At 44.1% G+C, this 12,609-nt stretch overlaps 1 protein-coding gene across 2 annotated transcripts in view; it reads left to right on the top strand.

The window, feature by feature from the left end:
* Sp110 (SP110 nuclear body protein) overlaps positions 1 to 12,609 on the top strand; it is a 28,994-nt gene that overhangs the window by 7,554 nt on the left and 8,831 nt on the right. Inside the window, exons 4-8 of one of the 2 annotated variants that reach the window (XM_036173266.1) lie at positions 4,088 to 4,354; positions 4,873 to 4,956; positions 6,062 to 6,145; positions 7,419 to 7,496; positions 8,710 to 8,778. In XM_036173266.1, the coding sequence (XP_036029159.1) occupies positions 4,088 to 4,354; positions 4,873 to 4,956; positions 6,062 to 6,145; positions 7,419 to 7,496; positions 8,710 to 8,778 (582 nt within the window). The remainder of the gene's footprint in view (positions 1 to 4,087; positions 4,355 to 4,872; positions 4,957 to 6,061; positions 6,146 to 7,418; positions 7,497 to 8,709; positions 8,779 to 12,609) is intronic. The other variant, XM_036173267.1, reaches the window with a different exon arrangement.

Raw genomic sequence — 12,609 nt, 5'->3', positions numbered from 1 at the left:
CAAGGGAGAGGTGATTCCGTAAGCTAAGAGAACAGTGGAGGGAAACCTTCACTTCGAAGCCAGAACAGCTGCCCAGGCAGACCCCGGCCAGACCAGGAGAACACAGACTTCCAGTATTCGCTGAGCTCACCAGGGCCTGACTGGGCTCAAAGATCTCCCGACCTGGGCAGCTCTGTGGGGTTTTTTTGGTATCTATGACTTTCTGTTTGTGGATCGAGCATCTTTACTTCTGAAATAATTGATGAAGAACAATCTTAACAGCAACCAACCCCAATATATTAAAGAGAACGAAGCATGCAAAGCCAACGGCCTGGTGTTGGGATGCAGAGGAAGATCACAGAGCAGTTACACTGATGTGGCCAGATCGTAGGGTGCACTAGAACCCGCAGGAGTGAGCAGAAACCAGATATCAAGGTCTCAATACACTCTGCTAAGGAAACTTGGTTTCATTTGCTCCAGAGAGATATGATTATTTATTAAAATAGGGATCTTTGATGTCGGGCGTTGGTGGCACACGCCTGTAATTCCAGCACTCAGGAGGTAGAGGCAGGTGGATCTCTGTGAGTTTGAGGCCAGCCTGGTTTCCAAAGCGAGTTCCAGGAAAGGTGCAAAGCTACACAGAGAAACTCTGTCTCGAAAAACAAAACAAAACAAACAAACAAACAAACAAATAAAATAGGGACCTTTGTTAAAATTACACACAATTGACTAAGTTCTATAAAACCAAAATTACAGGAAATTAAATGCCTGGTTACATAATATCCAATTTCATGTCTCAAAACCCACTTTTGCTTAACTTTTTTCTATTTATTTATTTATGCTGTCATTTTTCAAAAGATTTTTCATGCATTTGATCATATTCTCTCCTATCCCTCAACTCCTCTTGATCCTGTCTCACTGCCCCCCACCACTTTGTAGTCTTTCTCTCTCTTAAAAAACTCAAACCCAGCTAGGCGATGGTGGCACACGCCTTTAACCCCAGCACTTGGGAGGCAGAGGAAAGTGGATCCCTGAGTTTGAGGCCAGCTTGGGCTACAGAGGCAGTTTCAGGACAGCCAGAGCTGTTACACAGAGGAAACTCTGTCTTGGGGTGGGAAAAACCCTCAAATCCAACTCCAAATCAAAATAAACAAACAGACAAAAAGCACACGTAGTCACAAATAAAACTGAAAGGAAGAAAAGATAAAGAAAAAAAACTGGAGTACATTTTGTGTTGGCCAACTCTTCCTGAGCATGGAGCCTGCCCTTGAGTGTGATTATATACCCAGTGTCATTCCATTGAAGAAAACTTATTTCCCCTTTTCCATCAAGTATTAATTGCAGATACCTTCTTTGGTAGGAGTGGAACTTTGTGCCTACTTGGCCCTTCTCAGTGCTCGGGTTTCTGTCTGGTTTGAACTTGGTCTCAGGCATGCTGACACAGTCTCTGAGAGTTCATTATGCATCAGTCCTTCTGTGTGTTAAAAATGCTATTTCCACTACCTCTGGGTCTTACAATCTTCTACCTCCTCTTTAACATAGATCCCTGAGCCTTGAGGGAAGGGTGTTACAGACATCCCATTTAGAGCTGAGTACTCCAAAGTCTCCTGTACTGGCTAGTTTGGTGTGTCAACTTGATAAAAGCTAGAGTTATCAGAGGAAGGAGCTTCAGTTGAGGAAATGCTTCCATGAGATCCAGATGTAAGTCATTTTCTCATTTAGTGATCAATAGGGGAGGGCCCAGCATGTGGTGATTGGTGCCATCCCTGGGCTATTAGTGCTGGGTTCTATAAGAAAGCAGGTTGAGCAAGCCAGAAGGAAGCAGCTCCCCTACATGGTGTCTGCATCAGCTCCTGCCTCCATGTTCCTGCCCTGTTTGAGTTCCTGTCCTGACTTCCTTCAGTGATGAACAGCAATGCTGAAGTATAAGCCAAATAAACCTTCTCATCCTCAACTTTCTTTTGGGTCATGGTATTTTGTTTCAGCAATAGAAATCCTAAGACATCTCCCACTCTCTGAATGTTGTCCAGTCATGGATCTCTGTGTTAGTTCCCATCCACTGCAAGAAGAAGTTTCTCTGATGAGGGTTCAGATCTATGAATGTATTGGGGTTCTCTAGAGGAACAGCAATGATAGACTCAATCTATGTATAGAAAGAGGATTTATTAGTATGGCTTACAGACTATGGTCCAGCTAGTCCAACAATGGCTGTCTATCAATGGAATTTCCAAGAATCCAGTAGTTGTTCAGTCCAGGAAGCTGGATATCTCAGCTGGTCTTCAGTGTACACTGGAATCCCATGGAAGTAGTCTCCTGTGCCAGTGAAGAAATGGACTTGCCAGCAAAAGCAAGCAGGCAAAGAGATCAAGTGTCCTTCTGCCATGTTCTTTCCATAGGCTGTCAACAGAAGGTGTGGCCCAGATTGACGGTGGATTTTCCCACCTCAAAAGATCTAGATTTAAGGATCTTCCCACTTCAAATGATTTAATTAAGAAGTATCACTCACAGGTGTACCCAGCCACTTGGGTTTTAGTTAATTCCAGACGTAGTCAAGTTAGTGACCAAGAATGGGCATCACCATGAGTATAACAAAACATTATTGGTAGTCATTCTGTTACTGTGTTCATTTAGAAGGTTAGTTGCAGTATGTTTTACCTGAGGGCCCAGGACACATCTCGTCTTTGATTTGGAACATGTGCTGAGTGTGGGCTCCATCTCATAAAACCGTCCTTACAGTCACTCCCATAACATTTGTGCCACCATTGTACCAGTGAATACATCAAATAAGCTGGTCACTATTGTAGCTCACAGCCTTGGTGAGAGTGATGATAACTTTTCACCTCTGGTAGTATGCACAGAACCTTCTCCAGCACTATGAATGCTAATCAGTAGGGGTGAAGCTTCCAGTTGAGCACCAGCTTGATTTCTCCATGTTAGATGATATAAATGTATGGTGCATTCAGCAATAGAGTCTTACCAGCAGGTTATGGAGAGTAACCAATAGCATTAGCATTATCCTGTACTGTTTGGGGACAGGGGAACCTCTGGTACTCCTTTGGCCAATGTCTCAAAAAGATGTAACACACTCCTGGTATTAGGTATTTTTGTAAATGGAGGTTTCTCTTCCACCTGGCAATTGCCAAATAACCACTCAGAGGCTCAATATTACTTATGTTTGGTGGATAGCTCGGGCTTGTTACTAGCTAACTCTTACACTTAAATTAACCTGTATTTCTAGCTATGCTTTACCACGTGACTCATGACTTGTTACCTCATTTTTACATGTCTTGCTTGCCAGTGTCTTTCTTGACTTCACCCTCCTTCTTCCCATCATCTCTGTGTCAGGCTGTCACATCTGATCTCTTCTTGCCCTGCTATCAGCCAATCAGTTTTTTATTAGTCAACAAGAGTAATACATATTCATAGTATGCAAAAAGATTGTTCCACAGCATTTTTATTTGGTAGCATATGGTATCTTATCAGGGCATTGTCTCCCCCATTATATGATAACTCCATTTAAATTCCACTTATATATGTATATATTTTAAGGAGCATCTACAGTAGAAGGTTATTGGTGAAATTATTAAGGCCATTCCATGTAGTTTAAAGGGAGGTTTATTTTGTGGGGTAACTTATAAATGAAGGGATAGGTTGCAGGGTCTGGGAAAAGGTATGTTGCCGTCTGGTGGTGTTCTCTGGAGAACTCTGCTCAGTCTACCTCCAGCGTCCAGGGTCCTGGAACCAAGAGAGGCCTCTCCTCTTGATCCTGGGTCTTCAGCGTCCTCTCTCAGCCCCGCCTTGTGAGTGTGACCATTACCGAAGCCTCAATGGGGGTTGGAACTTCCAGGCCAAGGCTGGAATGGCTACCCACTACAGAAGGTTTCTATATTGTCAACCAATTTTTTGGTGATACATCAGGAACTAAATAGCACTGAGTGTCCAAATGAAATAAAAGTCAAAAGAAGCCACAAATGGACACTTGTGGTGATGAACCTGTTCTGTGCACCTGCCTCCTGTACTGTGGGGAAAAGATGCACTAGGCAATTCTATGTTCCAGATAATTTCAGAATCTCCAGGGTCATGATGTGTGCTCCTTTGCTAATTCCAGTTGTTACTGCCTATGGAGGGAATAAGAGAACTGCACAGACTGTACTCAAAGCCTCAACTAACCCAGCGGAAGGGCGCTCCTTCCAGACTCTGCAGCCACTGCCCCCACCCCAACCATCTTCACCAAGTCATCTATCCTCGGCACCAAGAGTCTACGAGCCCCGAGCACTCTCACAGCACATCATTGAGATCCTGGATGAGCAGCCCAGCCCTTCTCACCCAGCTGTGCCTCCTGCTGGCTTCACTCAGGAAGGAAAGACTACTCCAGGCAAGAAACAGATCTCTTCCCACAACTTGTAACCCTACCTAGGATGCTTGCTCCCTGTCACTTAGGACCCCAAATTGCTGCCTTTTGGTCATCTATGCACATTTCTATGCACTCACCTACCTACATACAACTCTTTCTAAGAAAATCACAAGCATTGCCAGTGGCCAGGGAGACTCAGGTCCCAGAATACCTTCTTCCTACACCTGGACACCCCACCCTCCACCCTTGGCTTTGGTACTTCACCTTCCCTGAGCCTTCAGTTCTCAATCTTTCTATGCTGTGACCCTTTAATACAGTTCCTCATGTTGTGGTGATGCCCAACTGTAAAATTATTTTCATTGCTACTTCATATCAGTAATTTTGCTACTGTAGTGAATTGTAGTGAATTTTTCTTTTTTGTGGAGATGGAGGTTTGTCAAAGGGATTGCAATCCACAGGTTGAAAACTGCTGTGTTAGGCCATTCACTGTCTTCCTTTATAGTCAGTCCTGTAATCCATGGTTTTCCTTCCTCCTTCAGCTGCCAGTAACAACTCAGCAGCTACAACTGATAAAGAAGAAGACTTGGAAAGGATGTCCAGCGTTTCCCCTGACACTGTGCAAAGTAACACTGACTGGGCTGTGGAGGGAGACTATGTGCATGCCAAGTGGGAGGCTATGATTGGAACTTCAGGAGAAAGAGATGGGCATGAGAATAAATGGGGAGAGAAGCAGAGAGGGCTTTCCACAGACTCACACTGCAACGGAAACCTTCAAAAATGCTGTTGTGCATCTGAGTGTTTAGTTTAGTGGAGGATCACTCCCCTGGTCAATGCAAGACCCCTGGGTTCAATCCATAGTTTTATAGAACCCCATTCCAGTCCACATAGCTTGTTATACACTTGTAGTGATAATTCTTCACTGACTACAGAAACCTTTGAGCGTCAGCCTTCATAGTGTGTTAAGAGTAGAACCCAGGGCTTCTTGCATACTGGACAAACACTGACCTATGCTCCCAACCCTCCTTATTTATTCTTAGATTGATTAGATTCCAAGACATATGTATGTTATTAAAATTATTAGAAAATATTATAAAACATTAAAGGTGTGCTGGACCTAATTTAACTTCCAGACTTAATGCCACTTGCCTTCCCCAAACCATCATATAATAATGTTTAGTTACATTAACTATAGCAGGATGTATTACTGACACTGCCAAAGATACGTTGTTATGGACTCCCTGCTCTCCAGACTGAGAATAAAGGAGTCCTGTTTGAACTCAGTGGCATTTCCTCCACTCCTCTGATACATGCCACTCAAATTGTTTAACATAATCAGAAAGCTAAAGACAATAGAAAGTTTCATCTTTCACTTTTTCAGAAAAAAAAACCAGAATATTGTTATTAATGAATTGCTAATTAAGAGTGAGCTACTATTTGCTGTTCCTTTTCTATCCTACTTTACCCAGGTCATTTGCGCCCCTTACTGGTTAGTTAGAATCACGTTTGTTCTCTTTACCACTCTGGTCCCTACTTGGTCATCCTGAAAGCCTCGATTCTTTTCCTTCCCTCTGCTCAGCATCCTCCAGGGATCCTCAGAGAAATGATAAAGACAATGATAAAGACAATCAGAGATGCCCCACAGTCCCTCAGGCCCCATGCTAGGTAACCCATCCACTCTCCTCCCTGACAGCCAGCCCTGGTAACCCAAGATCTTCCTTCCTCCTCCAGTGATCAAAGACAGCTTAACACTCGAGACTAAGGAAGAAGAAGACTCTGGAGGGAAGCCTTTGGGTTCCCCTAGCACTGTGCAAGGTAACACTGGTAAAGGATGACTTAACCCTTAGGAGTCTTGATTGGGATAGTTAAAAATTACCACTGCTTGGGTGCTTAGGGAATCAGGAGACCTGAGCTCCTAAAGGGAGGGTGAGTTATGAGGTGGGCAAGGAGGCAGGACTGGAAAGGCAGACTTGTAGGAACCAATCACAGAGGTCAGAAAGTCCCCTTGGACCTGCTAGACTCTAAAATGCATAAGGTATTGGCAAACAGAGAAGATTCCTCAGCCACAAGCAACTGTGGTGGACTCCAGGAGAGAAGAGGACATGGCAGGGCTGGACTGTGTGACTTTGCCACTGTGATGAAGTCACTGCAATAAGTAAGGCTCAAAATGGTCCCAACAAAGTGCAAGACAGACAAACAGAAACCCTGTGTGTCCCCATAGGTGGGCAATACAATTGGTGTGGCTAGCCTTGATGTCACCCTGACTGTGGGAACAGTCCCTCAGGGCTAGTCAATTCTACATCACATGGGGTACTAAGAATGTGTGTTATTAAAATGATATGAAAGAAATTACTTCAAAAGTCTGTAGACTGTGACATGCCTGTTACCTGACCCTAAAGAAGCCAGAATTGAATACAAAATTCATAGTGCTATGTAAATGACAGAGAGCTTTAAGAAGGTGGACCTTTATCTGTTATAATTTCAAGTCCCCTTTTTTTCTTATTCCATCAAAGTTAGCAGAATTTCAAAATATATTTGCTGTTAGCAGATGCATAGGTAACAACAGCAGGGTGGTCAGGGCTGGAGAGGTGGCTCAGTGGCTAAGATGATGGGCTGCTCTTCCAGAGGACCTGAGCTTAATTCCCAGCACCTACATAGTAGCTAATAACAATCTGTAACTCCAGGCCCAAGAGATCTGATGCCTTTTTCTGGCCTTTGCTGGTACCAGGCATGTGTACACAGACACACATGCAAGCAAAGCACCCATACTCAAAGAATTTTTAAAATAATAACAAGGTCAGATGAAGGCAGAACCTTGTGGGCTGGCAGATCCCTTCCTTCACTCTCTACCATTTAAGTTCTCCTAAAGGCTGCCCTTTGCATTTTCTTCTTCTCCTCCTCCTCCTCCTCCTCCTCCTCCTCCTCCTCCTCCTCCTCCTCCTTCTTCCTTTCTTTGTTGGAGCTGAGGACCGAACCCAGGGCCTTGCGCTTGCTAGGCAAGCGCTCTACCACTGAGCTAAATCCCCAACCCCGCATTTTCTCTTCAGTCTATTATGAGCTCTGAGATGGGTTCTGTTTCTTTTGCTAGTGGTAAAAGATGATTCTCCAGCACCAAACGACCAGGAAATGCCCCAGAAAGCACCCAGCACACCTGCAAACAAGAAAGGTATGGACATCTTTTCCCTCAAGATGCTTTCTGTTCTTCCAGCTGCTGCATCCTAGCAGCCACGATGCAGCCAGTCTCTGCAACTGCAGTGTTTCTACAGCCTCTTTCCACTCCACCTTTCTCAGAGGCCTTATGAAAACTACAGGTAACAAGCAGGCACTTAGACAAGCTGGACCAAACGTCCTCAGCATCACCAGACTTCTGTCCCACAACTGTGCAGCATGTCTGTTCCCTAACCTCTTCAACTGCAATTAATGTCCCCTGAGGACACTGCTTCCTGCTAAGTCCTGTTCAGGTACCTTCTGTCATCCTTCTCGTACACCTCATGGTGGCAAGCAGGTTGGATGTCCACCTGCCACCTACTTCCTCTCTCGCTCTTTGCTCTCCCAGCTTCTTTTTTGAGGTGTCACCATTTAATTAAAACATGTTGTTATTGGCCCAGCAAGATGGCTCATTGCCTAGAGATGCCTGCCACCAGGCCTAATGATCCTAATTTGATCCATGAAACCCATAAGGTAGAAGGACAGAACTAACTCACTCAAGTTGTCTCCTGACTTCCATGTGTGTACCATGGCACATGTGCACAACCTCCCCAATAAATGCAACAACAACAATAATAATAATAATAATAATAGTAAACACTGTGACCTCTCTGACACTGTCATCATTGGCTTCCCCATTGCTTCCTGGAAGCCACCTAAGCCTAATTTTCTCCCATCTCAGATCCCACCATGATGTTGGATACCTTCAAGGCATTGTGGGTAGCAGGCAACCTACCCAGTACTCCAGCTGCTCAAGTTTTTTATCTCCTCACATCTGTTTTTTTTAATTCACAAATTCTTGGTTTCTCATGCCCAAAACCTATCCAGAGGCCCTATCATTATTCAAGCCTGTTTAATTTCCCAACAACTAATATAAGAATTCTCCTTTTAACACTTTCCTTGAACTTTGCTGCTTCTACTTCAACTTCTGATCTCTCCTTCCTAGTTGATCCTTTAAAAGGCTAGGGGTGAGCTTGGATAGGTGTCTCAGGGTTCAGACACAAACACACCCACACATATACACATGTACACATACACATGCACACACATACACATAAATACACATGCACATGCATGCACACACGATCAACAAAAAATATAATTTTTTTAAATGAAAAATATTGACAGATCTATGTTTATGTCTTTAAAAGACTTTGTATTCTTCTTTTTAGCAAAGAAAAGGAAAGGATACATCTGGTCAGCTCCCAAAAGAAGGTGTTCAAAAAAAAGACTCCCACAAGGTAAGATGAGGAGGCAGGGAGGCTGGAGGAGGCTCCTGAGAGGCTGGAGGTCTGGTGGAGTTTTGCTCTGAACTTCAAGAAACGGCATGCAGGAGCTCTGGGCAGTGCAGTGATCTGGTTTTAAATTTCACCAGACCAGTTTTGCCACTGAGTAACTGGTGAGCTGGACATGCTGGAATCCTTCTGTTCTGATGGCAGGTTACAGTCCGAAGTGAATGATGGAGTGTGACAGCTTTGCTCTTTGTATTCATGAAGACAACAGCCATCCTTGCAAACTAAAGTGAGAGTAAACAACTGGTCCTAGCCATGAGTGGCAGTGTCTTGGGGTGTCTATGAGGAGACACCATGACCAAACAACTCTTACAAAGGAAAACATCTAATTGGGTGGCTTCCAGAGGTCTAGTCCATTATCATCATGGCAGGACATGGTGGTGTGCAGGCAGACGCGATGCTGGAGAAGGAGCAGAGAGTCCTACATCTTGATTTGTAGGCAACAGGAAGTGAGCTGAGACACTAGGCATGGCCCACCCCCATAGTGACACACTTCCTCCAACAAGTCCACATCTCCTCATGGTGCCACTCCCTTTGGGGGCCATTTTCTTTCAAACCACCACAGGCAGTTAGTTCATGGGACAAGCCTCAGAAGAGCTCTGGAAAGATGTCCTGTGCCAGTGGGCTGTGGCAATGTAAAGTGCTGTGTCATCCCTCTCCTCAGTGAAACCCACTACCCACCAGCCCTGACATGGCAGAGCCTCTGGGCCTCCTTCACACCCTCCAGGGACACTCCTCATGGCAGGCACTATGCCTGTCTCTTCTGTGCTTCTGTACACTTTACCCACAAGAGGTGCCTGGAAGCCTTTGGATGTTGCCTATTCTGCACATGGAAGGCCCTCCCCAACTGAACAATTCCAGGGCTTTGCCATTTGGCTCTGATGGGACCACCTCATGGTTCAAGAGTCTTAGAAACAGGAACCAGAAAGCCATCTCCCCCCTCAATCCTCCCATATTTGTCTGATTCTTTTTTTGTTTGTTTGTTTTGTTTTTTGTTTTTTGTTTTTTGAGACAGGGTTTCTCTGTAGCTTTGGAGCCTGTCCTGGACTAGCTCTGTAGACCAGGCTGGCCTCGAACTCACAGAGATCCACCTGCCTCTGCCTCCCAAGTGCTGGGATTACAGGCATGCACCACCACCGCCCAGCCACTGATTAATTCTTATAAGAGCTCCCTGGGGTGAGAACATATGGTGATTTGGGGAGAAAAAGCATGGTGCACATTTAAAAAAAAAAAATCAATAAAAGAAATTTGAAGGGGCTGGAGAGATGGCTCAGAGGTTAAGAGCACTGACTGCTCTTCCAGAGGTCCTGAGTTCAATTCCCAGCACCTACACGGTGGCTCACAACCATCTGTAATGAGATCTGATGCCCTCTTCTGGCCTGTAGTCATACATGCTGTGATGTAATAAATAAATAAATCTTTAAAAAAAGAAAAAGAAAAAAGAAAAAAAGAGAGAAAGAAAGAAATTTGAGGTGTGGTAACCTACAAAAGCTTCCTAGTGAGAGCTGACATGGCTTTACACAGCACAGCTGTATTAGGGATGGCATGATCACCAGGTGTCTGGGATGGTCTGTACTTTGCTGTGCTGGAGGAAGGTCTTTTGCTCTATTTCTTGGCATTCCTTTTAAAGCCCTTTAGTAGAGACAGAAGGGGATGGTGGGTTTTGACCCAGGCCCTCCTGAGGCTATCTTGTGTTTCTAACTGTCTCTGTCATCTATACTTCTATCTACATATTTCTCCCTCCTCAAGAGTACCTTGGAGGGAAGAGGGAGCAGGTCTCCCTCAAATGGCACTGGAAACAGGGACCAGGGACCTAACAAAAGGGTTTGAGGGCCCCATGGGAAGTTAGGACATATCCAGTTATGGAAACAAGGCAGGGTAATCTATTTTCGGGAGTGAAGGGGGCTGGAAGATGCCCTAGTGAGGCTGCAGCATAGATTTCTCTCTTTCTTGGTTTCTTTCTTTCTCCTCTTAAAATTTTATCTATGAAAAATAAGGAAAGTAGAGTATAGTAATATAGTGTAGGAAAAAACTTGGAAAAGTAGAATGTAGCTTAAAGTAAAACGTAGAATAAGATAAGCAGCAAGATGGAGGAACTATGTCCTTACTTTTCTAACTATGGGACTATGAACACTAACTAGGAAAAAAAACCACAGAAGAAATGGGGAGAAAGAGATTCCTGTGGGAAGCTTTTAGTTCCAAGCAGCAGGGAAAGAATTTTCCCTGGGACAAATGTGGATGAAATAAAACTTTTCACTCTGCTGGCGTTGCCACTGTATGGAAACACTGCACCATCAGAATTGGTTTCTGTTTGGCCATGAAGCCAAAGTATAAAGAACAGAAGTTTTGGGGAAAATTTGGTGGTCTTTCTCTCTCAAAAACTGAAAGCTTTCTTAGGAAAAAATTTAATCTCTCTCTAAAAAACTAAAGCCTTTCAGAACTCTCTTTCGCAGATTTTTTTTTTCTCTTTCTGTAAGGTCAAAAGTTCAACTCACCTGGCAATAACATCTATCAGTATGGGAGACTCACCTGTAATGGCTCTAGATTAAAAAAACAAAACAAAACACTCTTGGAATATGGAAAATCCTCTCTGCTAGCCAGTAAAAACAGCAGCCAGAAGTTCCCTGTGGTTAGAGCCTAGTGAGAAAGTGCAGGCCAAAAGCTGAAGCTAGGGGAAGGGCTACTGGCAAGGAGAAAGCAGGAGCGGTTTTAAAAATCCTGCAATGAGGGAGGCAGGGCTTGAGTTCCCTCTTCTATCAGTGAAAAATCTTTCTGAAAAAGCTTTGTTTCCAGTGCTTTTGTTTTCTTTCACTGACCCAGTGAGGGGAGGGAGTGAAGCCCTGAAGGATTTTTGCTTCTGGCAATAAGTGCTGTCTTAATGCAGACAGACACAACCTACTCAAGGACAGGGCCAGGTGAAGGCCTGATTAGGGAAGTACACCTGTCCTAATGTGAGCTTAGGGAAGACGAAAACCTCCCTTGATAAAAAAGCAGAAGCTTGATTTCAGTATGAACACAACCCACAGAAGCCATGTAACCAGAAATGGAAGTGGCATATTCAAAAGGCAGTCTGGGACACATAGTCCATAAGGGTCATTTGTAACAGCAGGATGATGATATAGAGAAATGTAGCTTTTTAGATAAAAGTGGTGGTACTGCCCGGGAAAGCTGTGTGTTTATTAAAGTGCTAGTACTCTTTATCAACAAGCCATTTTGAAACCCTTTGGAAAACAGCCCTTACTCTGGGAGATTGCTTCGGGGCTTAAGATTCAACAGAAAAACATTGATATCATTAAAAATTGCTCATGGTAAACTTAAAAAGCAGCTTTTAAAAAATTAAGAAGGCAGCCGGGCGGTGGTGGCACAAGCCTTTAATCCCAGCACTCGGGAGGCAGAGGCAGGTGGATCTCTGTGAGTTCGAGGCCAGCCTGGGCTACCAAGTGAGTTCCAGGAAAGGCGTAAAGCTATGCAGAGAAACCCTGTCTCGAAAAACAAAACAAAATTAAGAAGGGGAAATAGTCTGAGAGTTTGTTAAATGTCAGCTAAAATGAAAAGCTGAAAAGACATGAAGCTTGGAGCCACACTGCTTTTGACTATCAGCAAATCAACATAAACTTCTTTAGGACAATGCCTAATAGCTGCAGAAGGAGTTTTTGCTAGGAGCTTTATGGCAGCTCAGTACAGTAATTTCACCATCATCCTGAGGCAAGGCTTTTCGGTAGAGCAAACCAAAAGTTCTGCTGACACAGACATGTTTGCCTGAATTTTAGCACAAGGAGG

Source organism: Onychomys torridus, chromosome 23 (assembly GCF_903995425.1).
Source record: "Onychomys torridus chromosome 23, mOncTor1.1, whole genome shotgun sequence".
NCBI classification, from domain to species: Eukaryota; Metazoa; Chordata; class Mammalia; order Rodentia; family Cricetidae; genus Onychomys; species Onychomys torridus.
Note: the sequence above shows the minus strand (reverse complement) of the source record. Positions and strands in the feature narration are given on the sequence as shown.